General features: G+C 47.9%; 1 protein-coding gene across 1 annotated transcript in view; it reads right to left on the reverse strand.

Annotated features, from left to right (window-relative positions):
* Nucleotides 1–25,823, reverse strand: part of ACAN (aggrecan) — a 50,829-nt gene that overhangs the window by 16,886 nt on the left and 8,120 nt on the right. The window contains exons 2-12 of the mRNA XM_063346118.1: nt 10,845–10,921; nt 9,934–10,305; nt 8,461–8,635; nt 7,781–7,908; nt 6,887–7,180; nt 4,597–5,109; nt 3,913–4,087; nt 3,388–3,515; nt 2,973–3,266; nt 2,629–2,823; nt 29–1,960 (exon numbers count right to left, since the gene is read on the reverse strand). Coding sequence (XP_063202188.1) covers nt 29–1,960; nt 2,629–2,823; nt 2,973–3,266; nt 3,388–3,515; nt 3,913–4,087; nt 4,597–5,109; nt 6,887–7,180; nt 7,781–7,908; nt 8,461–8,635; nt 9,934–10,305; nt 10,845–10,914 — 4,276 coding nt within the window. The 5' untranslated portion in view covers nt 10,915–10,921. The remainder of the gene's footprint in view (nt 1–28; nt 1,961–2,628; nt 2,824–2,972; nt 3,267–3,387; nt 3,516–3,912; nt 4,088–4,596; nt 5,110–6,886; nt 7,181–7,780; nt 7,909–8,460; nt 8,636–9,933; nt 10,306–10,844; nt 10,922–25,823) is intronic.

Below are 25,823 nucleotides of genomic sequence, written 5' to 3' on the forward strand. Positions count from 1 at the left end.
CCAGATGTTTCACCCCTGGCTTCTTGACTTGTGGATGTTTCTGTGATAATTTCAGGAAATGCAGATGTTTCCCCACTGATTTCTTGAATTGTTGATGTTTCTATGCTAAATTCAGGAAATGCAGATGTCTCCCCACTGATTTCATGAATCGTGGATGTTTCTACACTAGTTTCAGGAAATGCAGATGTTTCACCACTGATTTCATAAGCTGTTGATGTTTCGGTACCACTTTCTGGCGATGCAGATGTTTCTCCACTTAGTTCACCAGATGCAGAGGCCTCACCACTTGTCCCAAAACCGTAGGGAAATGTGGCAGCTGTTTCCCCACCCAGTTCCTGTGATACTGTTGGTCTCGTCACAACTTCTACAAAATCAGAAGTGACTAAAGTGACTTCTGGAAGCCCTGAGGACTCCCCGCTAATATCAGTCACTGCTGAAGATTGTCCACTTAGATCTGTGGCTCCAGAAATGTCTCCACTGATGTATGGGAACCCGGATGACTCTCCGCTGAAGTCGCCTGTCCCTGAAGGAAACCCACTGGTCTCCACGGCTCCAGACCCTTCTCCAGATAGTCCTCTGTCTCCAGAAGGAAACCCACTGATTTCTATCATCCCAGATGGCCCTTCTCCCACCTCTTGTGCAACTGATGTCTGTGTTACGACTTCCACCAAAGTGGTATCCACAAGAGAGACTGTGGGAAAGCCAGAGGTAAGTCCACTTTCCTCTCCAGATGGTAGGCCACTGGTGACATCAACTCCAGAGACCTCTCCACTGCTGTCAATCACTCCGCTCGGATGTCCGCCCATCTCGAGCACTCCAGAAACACTCCCACCAAAGTCTACATGCCCAGAAGGCTCACCACTGATGTCTAAACTCCCAGATACCATGCCTGATGCATCTTCACTTCCTGAAGGCAATCCACTGATTTCCAAAATCTCTTTTGCTTCTGCTCCTGTAATTGAGGGGGTTGTTGTTACTTCCTCCAAACTGGCATCCACAAAGGTAATGCCTGAGGCCTCTCCGCTTCCATCAATACCAGAAGTAAGGCCACTTAAGTCCACCAGGCCACTGACCTCATGTGTTCCAGATGGTTCTCCATGGACATCCAGTCCTGAGGGCAACCCACTGAGCTCGGGCCCTCCAGAGGGCTCTCCGCTAAGCTCCGGCACCCCAGAAGGCTCCCCGCCGAGCTCAGACCCTCCGGAGGGCTCCCCGCTGAGCTCAGGAACCCCAGAAGGCTCCCCACTGAGCTCAGGCTCTCCAGAGGGCTCCCCGCTGAGCTCAGCTCCTGAGGGTAACCCTTGGGCTCCACCACTGGCATCCCACTCAGTGGATGGGAACCCTGAGAGATCTCCTTCACCGCTGACTCCTATGGATCCTTTTCCCTCCTCTTGCCGTTCTGGCGCTGTTGTGACAACTTCCACCAATGTAGTATCCACAAGAGAGACAGTAGGAAAGCCAGAGGTGAGTCCACTTTCTTCTCCAGATGACACGCCACTGACTAGCTCAGTGCCGGAGATATCTCCACTAAATCCAGAAGGCAGCCCACTGCTTTCCACTCCAGATGGCATCCCACTAATTTCTGGTATCCTCGAAATAGACACTGATACATCTTCCTCTGCAGAAGATAAGCCACTGATGTCAACAATGCCAGAAGGCACTCCACTCAAGTCTCCTGAGGGCAGCCCACTTTCTCCAGGTAGAAAGCCACTGGTATGCAGGTCTCCGGATGGTAATCCACTTTCTCCAATCCCTGAATGTTCTCCACTAAGTTCAAAAACTCCAGAAGTTGGTTCTCCGCTTGTGTCTGGAACTCCAGATACCCACCCGGATGCTGAAGATGCACCACTGACTTGATGTTCTCCAGATTCAGCCACCTCCCCTGACACTTCGCTGATGGAAGTGTTGGTACTTGTTTCCTCTGGTATTACAGTAGCTGGAGGAAAAGCAGATGGACTCGCTGGAAAGGAAAGAGCGAACAAAGAGAGGGAGATAGGAAAATTATTGACTAAATTGTTTTAAAGAAGCTATTATGAATCTCATGATTGACTTCACCTACAAACTGATACTTTGGGATAAAAGCACAAAGTCCTATGTGCTTGCAGAAATAATTTGGTCCCTTCAAATTTCTTAATGAACATTATATCTTAAACAATTACAAATTAAAAATCTCTGGGAAACTGTTAAAATCTTCTGTCATGGGATGATGGCAACAGCGACACCAATTCCCAGGTGCCAAAACTGAGCTACTGCTTCCTCAGAGATAACATGTGGAAGAGAAAAAGTTTGGTGCTGCTCTGATCTCACTGCAGCTCTGTCCTCCCTAGAAGGCATGGCCTGAGATCTGTTTCTAGCCTGCCTTTCCCATCCCAGATACACAACAACATATTTTGTAAGGTGCTTTAACAATGCTGTGTGTGTTGGTCTTTCAGTCATTTAGTTCAGTCCTAGGCACAAATTCAATAATATGCATGTGTGCACAGCCTCACACTTTGTTAATATGGTGATAACTGTCTAGATTTAGAAGGAATTGCCTTCATCAAGGACACAGACAATTTATTTTGGGAGTGTCCCAACACTACGACACCAGCCAAGTGCGACCCAGGAGATGGGGAATCTCTGACCCACCTGAGAGCAGCAACACGTCGGTTGGAAAGACCTCTGTCCCCCAGGCTGTCTGATTCTCAGGTTGAGTGTCAAACTCCATCTCCATGGTCACTTCCTCCCCAGAGGGTACCCCCTCCACTCCAGGGATCACTTGGGTTGCCAGCACATCTTCTTCAAAGAATGAGGTGACCCCCTCCTCCTCCGCAGGTGGCAGAGCTGAAACAAAAAGATATTGGAGGGAGTTTCCAAAACTTCACGGTCCAAGATGCCGGTGAAGTGCTTTGCCCAAACCGGCATCCCGATGTGCCCAGCCTCCCTTTCCCCAAGGAGAGAGGTCTACATGCCCTGCGAGGGTGGGAGGGTACCTCTGAAGCAGAAGGCATGATGTCGGGACAGCGGGTCGGGAAAACCTGTCTGGTTGTAGTGCTGGTAGACAGTTCTCACACCAGGAGCATCCCCCCCGCAGGCGGGACGGGGGCTCACGATGGGATAGCGGAGGCTGCCATCAGCTAACCAGCCAGCGTAGCATCTGTCCAGGCCCTGCTTCCAGGCAGCGTGGAGTTGGCCAACAGAGGCCAGCGTGGAGTTTTGGCTCTCACAGTACTGCTGAGCTTCTGGGAAGGTGAACTGCTCTGGCCGGGTTGCGAAGAACACCTCACCTGAGGGATGGGAGAGAAAACAGGCATGAGTCCCTGCATCCCACCCACGCACACGCAGATGCGGAGCTGTGAAGCATGATTTTGCTCCACAGCTGTGCCCAGAGGAAGGGGGAGAAGGTACCCTTGAGCCTGTCGATGTAGCAGTACACATCGTAGGTCTCCGAGGCTGGGCGCATGCCGTATGACCGCACACCCGGTGAGCTCTCTTTGTCTCCTACGCAGTTACTTCGGGGATTCACAATGGGATACCTATTAACAGAAGAGAGGAGGTAACCAAAGGTCAGCCTTATGTATCCTGGACTGAAGAACCTCAGTGAACCTGGGAGCAGGACAAGAGCCCTTCACCATTTAAGGTGCTCAAGTCCACTTGCAGCTCCGGGCAATGAATACAAACTTTCCTCCACTTTTCCTACATGTTAGGGGAGCTCATTGCTGCAGGATGTATACGCAGGTTAGGAAACTGGTAGGACAGGTTCAGAAGAACAGGTCTGTTGGCCACTAGATATCGTAGCTTGGAGACAACCTTAGATCAGGAAGACTTTAGATGATGATGAGCAGAGCAGCAGGACAGACCAGAGTAAAGCCCCAGTTTCACAACTGAGTAGTCATTTTGAGAGGGGTCTTCCCCAAGTCGATATAGTTTTACCTGACTGTCTGGTCCCGCAGCCAGCCGGCATCGCACTGGTCAAAGCCAGCCTCATAGGCAGCCTGGAGCTGTTCGGGAGTGGCAATAACTGCGTTGTTCTCCAGGCAGGCCTTCTGGGCTTGGACGAAGGAGAAGGCATATCTACTGGTGGCAGCGCGGTAGTGAAACACCACACCTGGGAGAAGAGAAGCCATGGTGAGAGAGCAGATACGGGACAGCCCCTCCACCCAGATGCGTGACCAGAAAGTGTCTTCCCAACAACAGTGCGAGGACCAATGCATGTCATACACATTTTGATGGAGATGTCTCATTCATTGAGCTCTGCTTCCATTGAGGGTGATGTTCTGGGGATATCTTTATCACTCCTCTAGGATCTTCCTGCCTTGACTTTCCCCTTCCCTGGAGCCAGATGCACATGGGAGTGCAGAGCGTGACCATGGCAGCCCCAAGCATCTGCCAGCTGAGCCTTTTTTGGCACAGGATGGGGTGGCCCACAGCCTTCTCCTCACCCCTCCTGTCCTGCCTCAGTGGAGGCACTCAGCCTGTCCCTGACCCCAAACAGGCCTGCACACCTCCAGGGACTTGGGTGCCCTCAGGGACGAGAGAAGCTCAGACTCTTTTCAGCTGAATGGTTACCCCTAGAAGAAACTGATTTTCAGGCCTCTTGGAGTCCTGGTGACGTACCTGTGGGGGAGATGGGCTGCTCAGGGAGGAGACCAACACCGGGGGCTGCTGTCGCTCGCTCAAGCTGATCTTCCACTGTGAACGCCGAGGCAGACTCTAGTCCTGGTGTGGCAGTCACCCCCACAACCTCTTCCACCAAGGTCACCTCTGCTGTTTCGGTGGTCATGGCAGTGCCTAAGGCTATGGTGGTGACCTCCTCAGGTACAGCCCTCACCCCTGTGACATCCCCCCTGGTCACATTCTCCTCCCCTGGGGCAGCTGTCTCCACTGTGACACCGGTGGCGAAGAGATCGGGCAGGACAGTGAAGCCCTCGTACAGCTCGGTGGCGGTGGGTGTGATCTCAATGGGCTCCAGGGTGGCGATGCTGCCACGGGCCTCCTCCTCTGTGGCATTGCGCGGCAGAGGTAGCTCCACTTCGGTCTGGGTGACGGTCTGAACAGTGAAAGCGCTGCCCAGCTCACTTCCCGTCTCATCGATGAACTGCCCTGGGACCAGAATCTCAGCATCATCCCCTACATTAGGAGACAAAGCAGCAATCAGAGAGGACATGGTCAGTCTAGCAAAGGTGTACCGCTCTGGTGCTGCCTCAGAGAAGCAGCTGGGTATTTGCTGGCTCTGAGAGGAGCAGGGAAATCACGACAGTCTGGTAAAAGAAACGATTTTTCTTCCTCCACTGTGACTCTCTGCAACACCTCAGCACGGAGGGCATGTTCATGAGTTAGAGGCAATGAGCCACCACATGCTCCACAGCTGGTAAATCAGAGAGGACTTTCCCTGCTCTCCTCCCACCTCTCTTTAGTGGGAGCACCTTGCCCATATCCAAGTCTGCACTGACCTCTAGTGCCTGCCGCAAGGAATGTAACGTGGCCGGAGGGAAGTAGGGGAGCTTGGATAACCTCCACAGCAGGTCTGGGCCATGCGAGAGAGACGGCTGTCCTCACACACAATGCCTGAAGTCTCACTAGGATCACTATCTCCTGCTGCTCTGCCCAGGCAAAGACTTAAGAGCTCATCACACATAAGCATGCTAACCCCACCACCAAGGCAGTCTCTTCCTGTACCAAATGCATTCAAACAACTTCCCACCTTCCCCCTCCCAAATGATTTTCGTTCATCTCCCCGGCTGTAGGAGAACATGCTTAACGCGCCACTGAGCAGGTCACCCTACAGCAAGGGCAGCGGTTTAAAGAGCAGCATAAAATAGAACTGGGAAGGTTAGGGAGGGATGGGACATCTCAGACGCGCAGTGAGGCAGGTCTCAGCTGGGGAGGGAGAGATAATAAGGCACTGTCAGGCTTTTCCCCTAATACTGCTTTCCCTGCTCTATTTATTTCCAATTCCATTTTCCTGCTAGTTCATTACAGCCAGTACCTCTCAGACCTCAAGGGGTTCAGAGAATTAGACAGAGACGCTCAGGCAACGACTAGCTGTGCTCAGCGATTCCAGATGCGTGCCCTGAGACAGCCAGAAGGCTGTGGCTTGGTGGACCAGTCTTTAGCTTGGCCACATAGCTGGATTATTCCAAGGGGTCTGGAATTTTACAGGGCCTCCTGACACACTGATCATGCACGCATCTGGGCACAATAGGTCTGTATCAAAGGGGGTTCAAAACATATTTCAGAATACTGCTATTAATTTATCAAGGACGGCAATCCTATTTGAATGTTAGCCTCTGGTTGTCCTGAAGAGACCGTATAACACCGTGCTTTGCCCCTTTTTGTTGCAGGGAGAAGAGTGCAGTTAGAAGAAAGGGGGAGAAGCTGGGATGCTCTCGACTTCCTAGCTGCAATTTTGCCCCATTTCTGATTGCCGGAGACTGCCGCAGTCCTCATTTTATCCCAGCCTGGAAACTCATGTCTGCACCACATCACAGCACTACACACATGTTCATGGGCAGATCTGTTCTCTTTTTCCTTCCTTTCCATCTCCAGCATTCCAAGTCTTGTGCATGAAACACCTGAGCTCTGTTCCACGTATCCAGGAGAGCTACCACAGCTGGAAGGTGTGGGAGGACTGGAGAGAAGAGGGCTGTGTTACACCCACCTCCTCAGAGCCCCTTGTACAAGCCAGGCATCCGTGCACTTTCTGGACCTGCTTCCTACCTGAACATGAAGAGGGGACTAAGTTCTTTGCCAGACCTGCTTCCCTCCATCCCCAGTTTTTGAAAAAAAAAAAACCAAAAAAACCAAAAAGAAAGGAAATAAGCAAGACGTTAGGTCTGGTCAGGGAGTTCTTGCTTGTTGAAGTGTAGAAACACATTGCTTAGTCCCACAGCCCCGGTGCACTCACCGCTATAGCAGATGGCATCGTAGCGAGAGTCGGGGTGAGGGTACCCCGTCTGGTTGACGTACAGGTACACCGTCCGCACACCCACCAGGTTTCCTCCACAGTTGGGCCGTGCTCTGGAAATGGGGTAGCGGACGCTGCGATCGGCCAGCCAGCCTGCGCTGCACATGTCCATGCCATCCTTCCAGGCCAGGTACAGCTCTCCTGTGGTGGCCAAACGGGCTCCCAAACTGCGGCATTTGTCGAAAGCTTCTTGGAAGGTGAACTTCTCGGGATCGGTGGCATAGAAGACTTTACCTGCAATCACAACATCCATTTGCACAGGAATTAACTGTAGAATTTAATCCCAATTCCCTTTCTTTCTCCTTCCCATTCCTGAGAGTTAGGAAAAGATGAAAAGTGAATTACAGCTGAACTTCAACCCCCTGTTGGTGACCGTCTATAAAGACCAGAAGAAAAGGAGTCTTACAAACCGAATACAGACTGGAGCAAAACATACCGAACTATCTAGAGCCACAGGGCAAGTAGAGGATGAAGAACAATTTCAGTTCTGATGCACTGAATATTTCAATGGATCCCTGTTGTAAGCATGGGTGAGGGACACCTCTGAATGTCACACCCTCAAATGGATGACCAGAGACACGTAGGATGGCGTGGCCTGTGGTGGAGGTTAGACGGACTCCACCCTCTGTACTGCATTAGTCATTTGACATTAAAATTGTCCAAGGTCTAACAAAGAGACTGTAGAGAACATCTGGCCTTGCCGGGGGACGTGCTTTTCCATCTAACCTGTCTTGGCTCAAGGCCCTTTGTCTCTGCATCTACTGTTCACCGGCCCAGAAATGATCAGAGCTTTGGCTGCTTCTGCATCTAGTAACAACAAAAGCATCAAATCACCTTGCATTTGCTCTGCATAGCAGTAAACATCATAGGTTTCATCTGGCTCACGGACACCATAGGTCCTCACTCCTGGAAATTCATCCTTGTCGCCGTAGCAGCGCTCCCGGGGCCAGTGGATGGGGTACCTGGGGGAGAGAAGGTGCGTAAGGGGTGGGAGCAGGACCCTGGCAGCTACAGGAAGGCTGGGAGGGAGCTGTGGAGCCCTGCACAGGGTGGTGATTCATGGCTTTTCCCGGGTTATGGGGAAGGATGATCAGCTGTCCTGCTCTCCTTCTGATGGTCCTGAGCACAGCAGATCCCTGGGAGCACCAGCCAAAGATATCAGGCCAGGGTGCCTCCTCAGTGGGGGATGCACAGCTTGGTACGGTTAAGCCACACTTGTGCATCTTGGCGTAGCATCTGTTTTGCTCAGGGGGGATGGAGGATCAGGATTAGGCCATTGTCCACTCAGCTGTCACCACCAGGTGAGGAGGGCAGTGGTCACTCTGCCTTCCTACTATAGATTCCCCCCTGGCAGGGAATGGCTTGCAATCCACCACCTCCCTCTGCACACCAGGAATTGCAACAGCAGCTATTCAGCAACCGTTTCTCAACCATTCTCACTCGGTGGCTTCGTTACAGAAGTCCTTCCCCATCGAGCCTGCTGTGGCTTTCCTTTCCCCTCCACTGCTCATTACCTGACAGTCTGATCAGCCAGCCAGCCGGCGTCGCACTGCTCGTACCCATCCTCGTAGGCAGCTTGCAACTGCTCGGGAGTAGCAATGACAGCGCTGTTCTGGATACAGGCCTGCTTTGCTTTCTCAAAGTTCAGGGTGTACCTTGTGGAGATTGCTCTGTAGTGGAATACGATGCCTGGAAAACACAACGGCCATCACTCACACGTCTGCTAGGGAGCAACCAGCCCCTTTCCTTCCAAAAAAGTTACAGATTCAAAGAACAGATACTACACGTCAACTAGAAAGAATGAATTATTTATGCTGATTGTCTGTATTTGAGCATCTCAAGCCAAGGGTGACTTGATGGGGTCCTTTCACAGGATCTTGTGGAGCACATTGGTGAGCTAGGACAGTGACTGCTCTCCCATGGTGCTGCAGCAAAGTCATGGTGTATTAAAAGCCAGTACCCAAACAGCGGTGTGACCGGTGGGAGGAAACCCGTCACCCAGAACACAGAGCTGTATCACCGTCAGAAGGACTCAGGACTTTCCTGATAGAGCTCTGTGCAGCGTTCTAAATGCACGGTGCAGAAATCAGCCAGGGACTGCGCTGCCGTGCAGGACTGAAAGCTGCCACCTCCTGAGGTCCTGCTCAGCACCAAGGGTGCAGAGTGTCAGTCACTGTACAAACACGCAGGAAACAACAGCAAGAGGCAAATACAGTTAAAGTCTCCAGATCTGCTGCAAACATATCTAAGTCGTATTTTTTTGATGAATAGGGATCTTTATAAAGGATGGCCAGCGGTACACTCTGGTCTGGCACAAGCAGGCTTTAAGTCAAGAGGAAAATTCACCAGGAGGCAATGAGGGGGCTCCACTGTCAGGTGTGTACTTCAGTGCATGTGAGCAGCAGAGGCTGCCTCGTTAACTGTCGTAGTGGAAGATGTCTCCCTGTCCTACACTGGAAGCAAAAACCACAATAAAGATAAGGATTGTAGGCAACCTCTTTTATTTTATCCACCTATCACTAGGATGGGCTTTGCAAGACGATGGGGAAAGTTTTTTCAGAACAGACCAATTCTCCGGCTGAGGGCATCCCATCTCCTAAAATGTTTGGAAAAATTAAAAGGTCTCATAGCGGCCCTGTTCCAGCTTCACCTCTCTGAGCAACAGCCCAGCGTATCCAGTACCACCTCCTGCCAAGGATGTCATCTTGCTGTCTCTGTAACTCACCTTCTGCCAGAAGACTCATTTTATTGCTGTATATTCTGCCATGAGTCATTTTACTGGTTTGTTTAGTCTGATCCTAGCCTGCTAAAATAAATGCCTGGCCCATGGCTTCTTCTCACCTACCCATCGCCTTATCCGTGACCTGTCTGAAAGGGTTTATGCCTACGGGGAGGTCAGTACCTCCTCTGCCTGTATATTCCTTCCTCCCTTCCACCCAGGCCAGTCAGCAAGATCTTGAGAGGAAAGAGCAAGGGCAGGATCTCACCTTTCACTAGGACCTCTATTGTGTCTTGTCTGTCCTCAATCCCGTACATCACTTCACAGCGATAAATCCCAGTGTGGTTGGATCTCAGCGCCTTGATTTCCAAAGTGGCATCAGTGGGGATGGCGGGGTAATTGGGCAAAGAGATGACCTCCCTGTACTCGGTGTTGAGCCGGATTTTCCCACCGGTGGCCACTAGCAAGACAACTTCGGTACCGTTTGAGAGTTTGCTCCATTTGATCCGTGGGGTCAGCAGAGCACTGGTGTCCTGTTCCTCGGGGATGTTGAAGTAACAGGGGATGTTCAGGGAGCTTCCCAGGACAACACGCAGGGGAGACTGCTCAGGTATCTTCACTTCCAGGCCATCACTACTGTCTGCCAGTTCCCAAACAAAGCAATGGTTACATCAATAACATATTTAATCCAAAACACCCAGTGCTTCCACGTGCTCCAATGCCTATATCTGCTCAAACCTATACCTACATATTCAGACATGCCCTTTTTGGTCTAGTCTGCTGAAAATAACTTACAGAAAGGGCAGTTACAGCCATGCCTCTCATGCCACGGTTGCTTTTGGAATTTGGACCAGTGCTGGATGTGGGAATGAAGGGAATGAAGGTCTCTACTGCAATGAAGCTGCCTCCCACGCTACGAGATCACACTGATAGGCTTTAAAAAGCGGAATGCTGAAAACCCCTCATTTTCCCCATAAATCTGCCTTTGCCTGGAGCTATCTCCATGGCTCCCCAAGCACAAGGACAGTGAGAAGCTATGGCATAGCAGCCATCCAAATAGAGGAGCCCTGCGTGTACACAGAGCAGATCTTGGGTACACTTGGCGGCTGCCGTGCTTGGGGATGGGACCAGAGCGCAGCACACTGCTCAGCCCCGCGTTCCCGCACCCTGGGCACATACCTGAGAGCTCCACAGAGACGGCTGCTGTGATGACTCGCAAACACACAAACACTAATAGTAAAGTGGTCATAGTTTACCTGCAAGAAACAACAGAGGGAGAAAGGATTTATGACGGCTGTACGTTCCCCGGGAGTCGAGGGGCGAGGATGCTGCTGTGGGGCAGCGTGGTACTTTCAGCCGCCCCTTAAGCCTTTTATATGTGTCTGGCAGTGAAAGCTGGTCCCTGGGGAAGGATGCTGTCTCAAAGTGCCTCTTGCTTCAGGAAATGAGTCTGTGAGACAAATAAATAAGATGCTCTGCTATGTACAACAGACTGAAGTGTTATTATAGATCACTTATTATATTGCTCTCCCATTCTCTCTCTTGCGATTCAATCTTTCCCGTGGAGCAGAAAGACAATTTTCCATCGGATCTTCACGCTTATTATGTATTTACTCAAGATGGACCATCACATCCACTAAGCCTTCACCTCAACACAGGAGCTGCTCCTCACCAGCATCCTCCATCCCAGCCCGCGCTGACTCTCAGGCCAGATGATTGGATGCATTCTGTTATACCTTAAAATGCTCTGAAGGGAAATCTGCCGTCTATATGGTGGAAAAGCCAAAGGTTATAATGCTTTGGCAATACTCTTGCGTTGACAGCATACGTAGCCTTAACTGCGAATGGATCCTGAACTGATAGAAGAAATCCACCAGATACAATTCTGGACATCTCAACTCCACTCTAAAAATATCCTCTTGGGATCCCTCAATTAGTCAGAGCAACCTGCTACTGCTGCAAGGTTTAGGGAAGGAGCATCCTCCTGACATTGAATGGCAGAAGCAATATAGGGAGGCCGACTAAATTAATCCTAACTGGATTTTCATCCAGTATAAAATCATGGGATTTTAAATAGCCACAAACGCTCAAGTCGGTTTTAATATTTCAAATAAAAACCATGTCCTCCAGCAACACAGCATCATTTGGCATCACATTTCAGCACTGACTCAGAAGGAAAGGCCACACCTACTGAATCACTGCTGTTTCTTTGAGGTCACCTGTCCAAATATTGGCTGTTTGACTCCAGTGATGGAGAAGGATCCCAGCTGACTTCAGCTGACAGGGAACATCCTGAGTATACGCCTATCGACCTTGCAGAAAGGTCTATTAAATATCCTCACTGGCACAAGAAAAGGCCAAAAATAAACCTCCTCCTGAACAGTTCAGCATTAGCCCTTCACTTATGAAAAAATTGACCTCCATGCACTCATTCATTTCAACTTGACACCACAAAATCTTATATTTGTGAAATCTTTAGTTAATAGAGACAGCTATGCTGGCAGAAAATAGAGGAGAACAGGGCTGGAACACATTGACAGAGAAGCGTGGAGGCTTGAGTTTGCAGCTGTAGGGCTGAACAAGATCAGGTGGACATATCAATTTCTGCTGGGCCTGGGAATGAAATATCAGGTAAGTACCAACCTCAGGGAGAAACCGTGGAGTTGTGCGTCTGTTTGGGTGTCTCTCCCATTAGGAATGACATCTGCATAAGCAATTTATTATGAACTTCTTCTGCAGCATGACGGTTAACTTCACCATTTCCCTCTACTGATGGCCAGGACCAAGTCAACTGCCATGCTTCAGAAGAGGTCAAAGCGTTTGGCAGGCAGCTGCTGGACAATGGCAGGGGGACATGCGCACAGGATGGGCTGCGGAGGGCAATGAAGTGCCTTCCGCTCATCGGTAAGCGAGGAGAATTGGAAACACCATCTGCTACGGATAAACAGTCTGAAATCAGCTTGGCTAAACAGCCGTACCCAAGAGTCCTTAAAGAGCTGGCTGAGTAAATTGCTGGCCCACTGATGTTCATTTATAATCTGCGCTGGAGCACTGGGGCAGGTCCCGAATACTGAAGCGCTGTGCCAACAGTCAGCCAAGATATACAACGATGAGCCTCATAAATACACACTGGTTTGATTGACATAAATTCCAGGCAAAATAATGGAAAATCTGATACAGACTTCAACTCATTAAGCGCTGAAGAATAAGTGTAATATTAATCTTAGTCGAGGCACTTGTATATAAAACAAGTGCTTCCAAACTTGATTTTATTAGTTGGCATGATTCTAAGTTTGTCTGATAAAGCTGCCTGCATGGTTGTAACATAATAATGTAATTAGATTTTGATAAGGTTTGACTTTCATAGGGTTCGTTCCGTGCTATGGGGATATGTAATGTCAGTAGTGCACACATTGAGGTGGCTCAGCAGAAGCCTAGCTGGCAGGTCTCTAAAAGGAGCCGTCTGAGGGACACTGATATTGAAGGAGGTATTTCTGATGGGCGTCTACAGGGGTCAGTATTAGATCCGATGTGTTTCCAAATAGACTGTATTTTAACAGATTCAAATACAAAATTATACAAGGGACGCAGAACACGCCTGACAATGAGATATTGCGTCCTAGAAAGAGTCACTCAGGAGAGCTGCTGCCATCCATAAAACCAGAGAGGAATACCTCTCTGTGCATCAGTGGTAAGCGACGGGAGTACTGTGTGCACCTCTGGGTTGGCACAAGGATACCAGAAAAAGATGGCACAGAATGTATCCGCCACCAAGGATGTGAGGGCTGGAGGAAATGCCTTATGGGGGGAGGCTAGGAAGTCTGAATCTAATTATTCTAACACCACCACACAAAAAAAGACGGAGAAGTTGACAGCAGTGCACAAGTGTGGTTTCAAGCAGAAGCTGCTGTTGCTAAAGGGCTGACAGAAAGTCACCACCAGAACTAAGAGCTGTGAGCCCGATGCCAAGCAAACTCAAATGGGAAACAAACCCCACATTTTAAACAGGGGGTGGTGGAACCGGTACCGAGGGAAGCAATGGAGTTTCCATCCCTTGGTAGCTTCAAATCCAGACTTGAAGGCTTCTCTGGAAGACATGGCTTAGGCAAACACATGTTAGTAGGCTCAATAGAGCCGTAGGTGGGCGAAGTTTAAGGAGCCTACATACATGGGAGATCGGCCCAGAAAGGTTCCTTCTGACGCTAAAATTCATGAATATGAACATATCACTGTTTCCATCTCTGCTCTTGCATTATTCACCTCGCCTGCCTCTAGGCAGTACAAAGGATCGTGTTTATGAATACCCCATATATTTTTTACCTGCCTTGTAGGATCTAAGGCAAAAAAGACATCTTGTAAAATTAATCCCCTTCCCTGCTTAATCTAAGCCATCCATACCCTAAGTCCGCACAGGCGAGGCATCCCCTGGCTCCATGTCAGGCAGGAAGAAAGGGATTTGGGGGAAAGCTGCCAGGGAAGAAGGATTACAGATCAGTCACTGCTATCACATGAGGCACTGCAGAAAACTTGAAGCAGACACAGCTTCTGCATTTTGACGTATCTTTGAGTTTTGTGGGAAACTGAAGTCCATTCTCTGAAGCATATTCTTGTTTAGTTAGAGGAATGCTTCCTACAAGAACAAATAACTGTGGGACTGTGCATCCAGACCCCTCCTAGAGTAGGTCACTACTTTCAGTATGGACCAGCCCCACATCAGCTGAGGACTGTCTCCCTAGAATTAACTGAGCTTGTGGGGTGGACTCAGATTATTTCTACTTGCACCATCCCAAACCTGCCATTCCAGTGGATAGCTTACATTCTCAATCTCTGGATAAAAGGAGAAATTGGAAGGCAAAGATCATGTGAGTCCTGGGAGCAGGGATGGATCCTCCAGGGCAGAAGGCACTTGGAGGGGATTCAGGCAGAGGACACTCTCCTAGCCATTAGTAACTAAGTCTTCAGTCATGATACCTGCTCGAGCACTAAATAAAAGCTCTTGCTTCTCTAGGCTCCTTAAATCGGGTACCTTTCAGCAGGCTCTGCATTTTGCCAGAATCCAAGCTGAACAGTCCTGAGTGTCATGCGACAAACTCAGCCAAGAGAGGCAGGCAACTTTAGACCCGGATTACCTACTAAATAATAGAAACATCCTAGAGCAGGGAAACAGAGGTGTTTAAATATAACGGGAGCTGACTGGCTGAAAAGATTTTTAGGGTCCATGCCTACAGCAAACCGGTATTGTTCTGAGGCCCACACAGTTGTTATTTCCGTGTACATTGGCAATGGGTAGGAGGAGAACAAGTTCATCTGTGCATCAGTTAGACATGACAGAACAAAATGCCCTAACTAGAGGAAATTCATTTTGTCCCAAAAGCTAAGACAAGCTCATGTACTCCGAGTCTTATTCAAGATCTACGCTCATCTTTCACAAGGAAAAATACCCTCATATGATAATAACTGGGACCAGGGTATCTTTGCAGTTTGGTTTAGCTGTGGAGAAAAAAACCCAGACTCCTTTTATCCCACAGAAGCCCAGAGGCAATGTATTTTCCTTGTGAGCAGTGGTTAAACAAATCACAATAATAACGTTTTGGGTGTATTCTGCGAAAGTGTTGACTCCCTGCCAGTAAGAAACCCAACCTACTCCTCAGGGTGCTGTTTGCAATGTTGATCTCCATTTTTCATTCCCCTTAAGCATGCCAAAGAGATCCAACCCTGAGTCTGCACACAGCTCTGGTCGGGATTCACTATGCTGGGAATGCCTTTGATTAACGTCCCGTTGTTACAGCAGTGGTTGCATGCTGCAATACTTCTACGCCGTGTTGTCTCTAGTGGGATGTCCACGCACATGGTAATGAGCAAACAGTTGCTTGAAGGAGCAGTTCTGGAAGTAAATAAGTACAGACAGAGGTCTGTCTGAGCAGACATGGGTAGCACAGATGATGGAGACATAGTCTGTCTGGCCAAGGGAACTGGGGAGGTTGTTCCTCTCATTCTGAAGCAACACCTAAACCAGATTATGTAGAGCATACCTCAAAACTGCTGATCCCTCTCCACTGGCTGTCAGAGCAGAGAGGGTGATTAGCTCAAGTGTGGATGTTGTCTTTACAGCGGTGTGAGTTCAGATTAGATGAGCTGTGCCCAAGGAGCACGAAGGTACAGTTCAGCGCATGGGAGAACCAACCTGGAGCAGTTTCCGAGCTCACCGACCAGGATCTGGCACAGAGGAAAAGTTTTCAAGGATAAGGAAGTGCCTGAGCTGCACGACTGAGTAAAGCAGAGTAAAGGTTGGAGCAGGCCGAGCAGTGGCAGGAATATCCCCTGCTCAGCATCTTACTAATTAGGGCCCCCAATTTTAGCTGAATGGCCAAGGAGAGAGGTGGATTTGAGCAACATATTAGGGATACAGTCAATGACCCTACCATATATATAATAAATATTTATATGTCATAAATATTTATGACATATATGGTAGGGGCATTGACTGGAAGTAACTTCATTTGACTACTGTTTTGAAGATCATCAAGGTAGCCTGGCTACTAGAAAACGTTGAGCTACTTCATGAACTACGGAACCCATAGGAGATACCAGGTCACTGCTGACAAACTTCAATTTGGTTGCAGCGTCCTTATCTTCCAGTAGAAAAAGTCACCTTCAAGAGTGCTGCAGATACTTTGGTGGAGCTCTTCCTAGGGTGACTACTAAGACAGGATTGTCCAGTGTCTAGTGGGGAGCCCTGGAAGGGACTAATTCTTGCAGCACAGAGCCCTACACACAAGCAGCAGTGATCACGCTATGCTTTCTGCAAGGTCCATGCTACAAAAACACCTTCCAGCCCTGCAGATGACTTTCTTTCAAAACTCCATTTGTGCTTGCTAGGAGAACAGCTGGAGCAGGCAGCTTTTGTGGCAAGAAGAGAGAAGGAGGTAGGACAAGTTACGCAAGGTCATGGCTATGCCTCTGCATCAGAATAACTGTCCCTGTGCAGAGCACCAAGCAGTCTGGAGGAACAAGAATCCAACCAAACTGCCACAAAAATCCCGGCTATCCTACCTTCTCTAACCAGTGACCGAAACAGAAACAAGGCCCTCTCCAATTCAGCCTGGGCCAGGAAGAATTCAGGAAAAGCTCTGCCTTTCCAAAAAAGATGGAGTCGGGAAATGCTGGTAGGCTCAGGAGCTCTCCACCCCAGAGAACAACTGTCCCTTTCACTGAAGTTTATTGCCACTTTATTTTATGCCTAAGGCCGTGCTTCTGTATCAGGTTGTGTGCAGACTGTCCTAAATTGGCTGCATATAAATATGTTTATTTGAGAATCTAAGTGTGTGTGGAGGGAAGTGTGTACATATGTGCAGACAGGTTTAATCCCTCGCTCTTCCAACCCTGTCCCCAGGTTTTCAAAAAGCTGAAGGACCTGGAGGAAGCAAGAAAAGGGAAAGTCGCTACAGTGAAAGTCCAACAATGTGCCTACACAGTAAGACTGTACAGTGGAAAATAGCCAGATGGCCCATTTGCAGCACAGTCTAACTTGTTTGCTTGCTGGAAAGCATTTTCTGTTCTAGTCTATTTTAATTGAGTCCCATCTGCAGTTTCTCCTGTGGCCTTTGCTTGTTCCAGACCATGTTAATCACCCTTGTTGCAATTAAATTTATTTTCATCACCCTTAATCCTGCTGTTGTCCTTTTTTTTTTTTTTCTTTTTTGGTTGGGGGCGGATGGGCCATTTTAAGCTTCCTTGTCTCTCAGTTTTGAAAGACCTTTAATACACTTACGTATTGTTTCTGGCAGCTAATAAAATGACACTCACTACCTAGAAGATACGCCTGGACATAAAGATATTTCCAAAGACAATATTTCCTTTAAAATTGTGGATATAAAGAGGTTTCTGAACGAGAGTCAAAACCAGCACTACTCATTTAGCCTTGGATTCTCTCTCTTCAACTGGTTTTCCATACCCAGTTTATTCCCCATCAGGGAACGGATCTTAGTTTCTCTAGGACACATGGTCACCTCCATCCAGCCTTATTTCAGCACTATTATTTTCAGGCACCAGCACCGGGGATCAAGGCTTTGATGAGGTCTGAGGAGACACCATCACCCAGCAGGGACATCAGGACATCTCCTGTATGTTTAGACAGCATGTCCCAGGGCCTTGTTGGCTTCGGTGTCAAACGGTGGTTTCCCCTCTCCCCTGTGAAACTACAGACCGTTCCTCTATGATGTCTATGAACAAACACTTTATTGTCCCTCTGCATGTTCCCAGCCTCTGTGCAGGACTGAGAGATTTTCTGTTAAAAACCTCAGCCTGGTCCAGGAAATGGGAGGGATGGAAAGGGGGGGAAAAAAGTGAGGGGGGTGGGCAAAACCAGTTTTATTTCTTCTTCTTTTTTTAAATAAGGCAAACTTTGGAACTGAAATATGGCAATAAATGCACTCCTGTGATTTTTCATGTTTTTTCAGCTGTAAAGAAAATAGGAGAAATATTCCATTCTGTCTGGCTTCCAAACCATTCTGAGAGTAAGGTCTTTATGTACAGAGCAGTTTGGATGCTGCTCCCGCCTGCTCTGCTTCTGAAACCATCCCTGGAACAATAAAGTCCTTTTTTTCCCGAATCAGAAAGACACACGGCAGTAACTGCTCAGATATTTTGTCATCAAGGGAGGCAGTCCTCCACACAATGACAGTCCTGCCTGGATTGTTACAGGAGATGGCAGACTGATGGCACTGAGGCGTTCTTAGTGCATAAGGCACAAAACAGAGAACATTTATTGCAGAGTAGGAATAACGCCAGGTTTCACCTCAAGCCTCGTCTGGCTCCTGTCCTCAAGCACCCCTTGCTACTGCAGGCGTGAACACGGTCAGACACAGCTCTGTCACTACACCCTGGTGATGGTATCGGCATGTCCCTCAGCCATAACGTGTGGTCCAGAGCTCCTCTCTGTCCTCCTCCGTGAAGAACCAAAGTTGACCGGACCTGTAATTTTGGTTCTTTGCTATTACATTTTCAGTGTCTTTATGGTTTTTCCTTCAGTAAAAGACTTTCAGTCTGTTATAATTTGACTGTTTCTCTCATAATATTGTGCATACACTACAGGGAAGGACAAAATATCCAAGGATGTGTGGACATGCTTCAATAAGCAAGATGCCGCAGGAAATCTTAGCAAAACCTAAGCAGTCATATGCTAGGTTCAGTTTATGATCCAAGCTCAGACGTATGATCTGGAACAAACATCCTACTGAGCATAAAAAGCTTTATAAGCATTTATCTCTTTTCTGGTATCTACCACAGAATGGCTCTCATGTTCCCCTGATTTACATTGGTTTTACACTACATCTCTATTAACTTCAGCAGCATTTCTTCTTTGTTGTTTTTCCTTCTTTTTTTCCTCTCTCTCTTTTTTTTTTTTTTTTTTTCCCCCTGAGAGATCAGAAGCAGTAAACACGTAGGAGCAAAGAGCAAACCCATACCACTGGCCACCCCAAAACTAGCTCTCCTGCAGGAAAACCAGAACTGTCTGTCACTGGCTGCAGACACCCCAGCAATTTTCCTACCCTTCAAGGACAGAGAAGTTGCAAAATGTCCATTATGGTAAAGAGATGACAGCTGGAGCCTTTCATGCAAGGTGTGGGATCAGCACCAAGTCCTGAGCTGCCATGGCTCTGAGTGTCTGCTCAATACGGAAAGCAAGAGCCACATGCAAACAGCCCCCAGCGCCTCTAAATTCAAGGGAACAATGAGCCTTTGAGACCAGCTGAAGCTCGCAGTCAGAATCCTCTCTGCTCCAAGGGGAGAAAAAGAACCTTCTAAAGAGCAATTCACCTCCTTATGAAATAGATGTGTCGGTTGAGAACGTTTGAAGAGGGTTTCAGCCATTTCTCTGTCGGCTAGTAAGGGAGCCTGGAGCACTGTTAGACATCTAACTGTCAGAGATGGGAGGGTGGTTGTGCACTTCATAAAGCCTCCTTATACCCTATTCTTTATGCACAACAGTTGATGTAGTTGGGATCTATTCTTTCGCATGGGATAGAAGGAAGAATTTAATCTACAGAGAAGTAATGGAACTTGGAAATCTCTTTCCTCCGGGGTGTGCTCTCTCTGGGAATGACAATCACCCATCACCCTCCTTTGGTAGCAAGAGGCGGGTAAACAGTTATATCCCAGGGAAAGAAAGTAACAATCTACGCTTGTTTTATGGAGCTACTGTCAGCCTTCAGCGAAGGTCCCCCAGACACAGACAGGAAACCCACGAAAACTCAAGAGAAACCAGATCCTCCCTGGATATCAGGTGTGAAGATGGCACCTTGGGCCACAATCCAAGGAAGTCAAGAACGAGCCCTTCAAGTGACATCTTTTCCCATTCAAATGCACTGGCTCACCGTAAAACCCTCTGAAAAATACGAAAGCTGTTGTTTCTGTTCACCTACGCTCTGAGCTACCTAAGCCCGGTTCAGAGCAGGAGAAAGAAAAGACTGAGGGACCTGGACAACCCTCCTTCTGTTACCTTGGTAAGGCCTCTCTAAATCACCACATAACTACCTGCTCTGAGCAGGCATCAGCTAAACAGGCAGGTAGGTACTCCGTAGATGCCGAGGATCCTACAGATCCTCACGGACGGTTAAAGCTCATCCGACTGACAGCGGCTGCTTGTCCCCACTGGGGGGTGTCCCATTACTCTGCTGGAGCGTGACAATGGTGCGCAGGCTGCGCTGGGGGTTTTCACTTGTGAAGCATTTGGCTTTCCACTTGTTTCATGAGTAGGCTGAAACCTCATCTGTGCAAAGAAGCAGCCTTAAAAACGAGAAGATGTCCCCCTCTGGCTACAGAACAAGATGCCAACGTGACTGCAGAGAAGCAAATCTCTGCAGTGCTGCTACGCTGGCAGAAGATTCGTGGCCATCTTCTGCCTTGCTTCCCTTCTGCTCTGACTGAGCTCAGCCCTTCAGAAAGCTGGCTTTCCAGAAATCCATAATGCCTTTGAAACCATGTTTTAATACAGAATTCATAGGCACGGAGACCTAATTCTTCACTGACTTTGCTAGTTACTGCCCAAATCTGATATCTGTAAATACTTTTGGATGCAACAATTTCTCCTAAGAAATGTGATGTGAAAGTTCACCTAACAAGGCACTTGGCAGGACTGGAAGTGACATCATGAAGCTGGTTCCTCTCAGCTTCACGGTGGTAAAGATTTTTCCTCTTGGTGTGCTCCAGATGGACAGAAAACATCACCCTGGCTTGGAACGCCAACAAACTTAGGACATTCAAGGTGAAAGCCACAAGACATAGCTGTAGGACGTCTGTAATAACTACACATTTGGGTCATGGTAATGACATGCTAATGCTAATGACAGTGTGACCCCATTTCTGGTTAGTATCAGTCATGTGTAATGTTGTGCGTAGCCTCCACTTGCATTAATGTCCCTTCATGTGAATTAGGCACCTCTTTTAAGATACAAAGGCTGCAGCAACCTCTTGCTAAGGACACCTTCTACTGATGTGCTATGTGCATCATGCTGCACCCCAATCTTTGGTGATCCCGTCCGTGCTGGGAAAACACACAGCTGGTGATACTAAACACCCTCCCACTCTCACAGCTTGGACACAAAAGAGATAGGTGAGCAATCACACCCTATCTGTCCTTTGCGTTACCAAGTATAGCATGCTGCTGGTGCTTAACAGCAGTAAAAGCAACCTTCCAACCAACCTGGAGGAAGAGCTTCCAGCTTCCTCACAGTCTCAGTATCTGTCTCTTTTTGCGCCCCATTTTCTCTTTCCAAAGTTGGCACCTGAAAGTTTTCTCTGCATTAATTCCAGACGTTGTGTAAACACTGTGCTTAGATTTACTTAAATGAGGCCGTTTCAGCCCCAGCTTTCCTCCCAAGTAGATTTCCTGTCTCATAAATCCAAGACATGCACAGTTTAGTTTTGCAAGGAAGGTGGAATCTCGACTCGATCCTCCCTTTGGGATGACCTGGAAGACGAATGGGCAAATGGCATGGGAGAGGGCCTGGGGCTTTCTGCTGACTGGCTGGAAAGTGGGGAGACATCCTGCGACGTGCTGTTCAGGAGGCAGTGCCAGTGGTCCAAACGAGTGTTACTACGTGCCATAAATAAACTGCAAGATTTGAAATCTGCCAATCTCTTGGCATTTTTTTTTCTTCATAACCCCAGAAGATGGAGAACCATCTTTTCCTACTGAGCAGATCACTGGCATTTCAGTGGAGAAGAAAGGGATTGCTATTTTCTTCTGTTTGCAGATGCTCAAGCCGTTTGTGACTCCCTAGAAAGGCACATGCATATCAAATGTTCTCACGCACTCCTTGTGCCGGCAAGCGGAGAGACCCTCCTGGGAGCAAAAGAGCTTTTCCTCTCAAGCCTCTAATCACAAGGACTTCAGATACTTTTTCTGGCAGCGGTGGGAACCCCCAACCATAATGCAAGTGTGAGCTTTGCTACTGCTGACGAAGGATCTCATGCACTCCACTGTCTGGAGAAGGGTCTTTATCAAAATGTTGGAGTAGGTTTTCACCAAAGCTGTCTGCTGTCTGGGGCTGATATGATGAACCTCAGTTCTGGAGGCACTGGGCTGGCTTCGCCTTCCAGTTTATGGAGAGGGCACACAGCATAAGCAGAGACCACAGACTTCACATTCAGACTATAATGAGGTTTTTTCTGCCTTGGCTGTGTTGAAGAAGACTTTCCTACTTCTCGGTTTCCTCTGCCAGCAAACCTCTGAAAACTAGACTGAGCACAAAACAGCCATGCCAGCTTGTACTAGGAGACTGAATAGTACAGGAAGGATTAAGAAAGAGAAGCAGCTTTTCACTCCCATCTCTGGTTCTAGGAAATCTTAATCAATGGCTGGGCATTGCACCCCCTGAAACTGCCTCATGCATGACAGCAGGAGAATGGTTCGCTGTCTCCTCTCATTTCCTCCTAGACCAGCTCCCCTGGCCCACTTTGTCCCCCTCTTGACAGTTTTAGCAGTGGTGGAGGATTACGTGGACCATGGACAATGTGCTCCCCCTTCTCCTCCCTTCCTGGGACCGAGTCCCGCAGCAGGCGGGTGCTGAGCTGGGGCAGCGTCTGTGGCTGCTGTCTGGTGGTGCAAACCAGGGGCTTTGCTGTAAGTGCGTGGAGGGTTTAAGGGCCTGTTAAAATCTCACCAGGCTATCTCTTAGCTCAGATTTTTCCTTTATGTTCATCCCCAGTCACTCCCCCAGCCAGTGCCATCTCATGGCACCTGGTAGCCCTGCATCCCTGTACAATTCCTTCCTTTTTTTGTGTGCTCAAACCGTTCGTGTACCAGGAGACTGTTCTGGCATGCAGTGTCCTCTTCCCTCTTAGCCAAGACACACAGTGTGTATTTAACTCAATTTAACTGGCTCAGTCAATAACTTCCCTGTTTAGTTTGATATTGCTCCATTCCTTTTGGGGGACGGGGAGCCTCAAAGTACAGTCAACTGCCCTGTCCTGCACCAGTCATTCCAAGGGGATTTCACCATGTTGGGAACACTGAGGGATGCTCAGGTCTCTTTGCTAGGGGTGGTCCCATTGGGCACGGACACTCATCCACTGCTCCTATTCACCTGTCAAGTCACTTTATCCGAACAGTAATTCCTGCCTTTGGTTCAGCCTGTTCCCTTCTTCTTGGGAAGAAACCGATGGGGACTCCAGGCAGAAAATAAATCTTCCTCTTGTTTTTTTACACTATAGCGACGCTTCTGAACCAAGCCAAATTGTACAGCGGGAAACAAAACACGACAAGAAAGACAACAACAAAATAGTTCACAGCCAAGCAAGCTTGTTTTGGGTTTGCCCCAGAGAAAGACCATCCATCAGAGACCTCAAGATCATTAAGTCCTACTTTATGAGACTGACAGGGAGCTGGAAGGGAAGGAGCAAGGTGATGGAAAAGATGCCTAGAAATTGTCCTCTTTTAGCCACTGGCCCCTCCATGAACATGGATGTCAGTCTCTGCGTGATGAATTCATCCACCCATCAGAAAAGATAACGGGACACCTCAGCATAGGAGAGGGAATAATTGGCAGAAGGGTTTCAGTCTCCTGGCTGAGATTTCCATTTTGGGTCAGTCCAAAACTTACCCAAGAAAACCCTTGAAAGAAACACTTTCTAAACCAAGCAACAAATGTAAAAGGATAAATTTTTAATCCTATGACACCCACTGTTCAATCCAAAACTCATTCACAGCCTTTTGCTTTTTTCCAAAGGAGATCTCAGTGTCTTCACAAAACTCTGCCCACACTGACAGGTCTGTTCCCTTCAAACACGCGGTGAAACTGGCCTGAAGAATAGAAACGCTGCACTTTAAAAGCAGGCAAACTCTTTGACCTGAATGTGTGTTATGTAAATATAGAGCTTTGTCTCTACATATACATGAATTTATAAATGGGCTTAGGTATGGTATTACTTAGGAAGCAACTGTGATGATGTGACACTGAAAGAGAGAGCAAGAAGGAGACAATTAGCCTCTCCAAAATTAGTTTCAGTCTAGGGTCAATGAATGCATATCAATAATCTTTTCATTACAGCTCAGACCTCAGGGCTCCACTGAATTACCCCAGCACAGGCAGGCAACCGTCCCTGCCTTAAAGACCTTGCAATCTAGAAGGAATGCTTCTGACCAAGCCTAGAGAGCATAAACGTGAATTTGGGGAGACCATGGGAATCCTGAATAAAAGCAAGGCTCTTACATGAAATATAAAATCACTCTGTGAGGTGTAGACTGCGAAGGGAAAGAAATTTAACCATTTAACTTTAGCATAAGCCACAGACGTTTGGAGAGACGCTGCTACTAAGCCCAAATCTACAGTTTGCTAAGCAAAATCCGTATGTCATACGTTCAATAAGAGAAACATAGGTATGGAGGAAACCAAAACAGCAACTAGATGGGAATGCAAAATTTTCTGAGAGGCAAATAAATTCCTATGTATGAGATGTGGTTGAGGGAGAGCGCCAAAACACTGCCCAGTGTTTGGTGAAGCATTCTGTAAGGGCAACAGAAAATGTTGTTTTTCCAGAGGTACGTGGAACAGCTTAAAACCAACAGTACCCTACATTTTGGGGAACACAAAGACACCAACACAGATCTCCTTGTAGGCAGAATAACTGCCTAGCAAAGTGTTTCAAACCAGCAAATACGGTCCAGCATTAATGGAGGAGATGTGGTCTTTAAAATGGATCCTGGAGCATGCTACACTGGTATTTTAGCTCAGACACAAAACACTAGCAAAAGAAACTGTATAAAAGTAAAAATTGTTTTATACTATTGGCATAAAAGACCAATTCAAAGGCAAGTTATAATTATGATCTATTTTAACCAGATCCTTCCAATAGGATGGGCAGGTAAATTATCTGGTGGCCAGATCCAGTTACCACTGGAATCAGTAGAAAAGATGTCATTTAACTATGAGGTTGGGAACATTAAGCCCGAGTTCTGGTATTAAAACCTAGTCTAGACAAATAACTGCTTGCAAGTCCCAAACAGACAGCAGGGAGAGCTCTCAAAAGGAAGTCTAAATCCCCAAAAGTTTGTACACAGCACTCTGCTTTCAGACAGAAGAAGAATTAATTCCATAAGACAATATAGCAAGGAAAATCCTGTTTGGCTTTTACGCACAGTATGAGAACTGGATCTAATCATACGTAACATTTGGGCACCGTCACGGAGCAGTCTGCAGATCGTGGTAATTCCATCACTGCAACTGAAAAACCATCACAGCACTAATGCACATTGATCCACACCGCTTAAATAAACCACACAACGGGAGCGATGTTCAGGAAAACTGGTTGACAGCTAGATGTTCAAAACAAAAATATTCTCTAACATTTTGCATGAGCATTCCTGCAAACATGGTTCAATTAGTCATACTTTACAATTAGTCATTCTTTACAATGAGGGTGGTGAAACACTGGCCCAGGTTGCCCAGAGAGGTGGAGGAGGCCCCATCCCTGGAGACATTCAAGGCCAGGCCCGATGAGGCTCTGAGCAACCTGAGCTAGTTGAAGATGTCCCTTCTCACTGCAGGAGGGTTGGACTAGATGACCTTTAAAGGTCCCTTCCAACCCAACACATTCTATGATACTTTAAGTTAATGATTTTGAATGGAAGCATACTGGGAAGGTGAGGGACTAGAG

The sequence above is a fragment of the Chroicocephalus ridibundus genome, chromosome 9, assembly GCF_963924245.1.
Source record: "Chroicocephalus ridibundus chromosome 9, bChrRid1.1, whole genome shotgun sequence".
NCBI classification, from domain to species: Eukaryota; Metazoa; Chordata; class Aves; order Charadriiformes; family Laridae; genus Chroicocephalus; species Chroicocephalus ridibundus.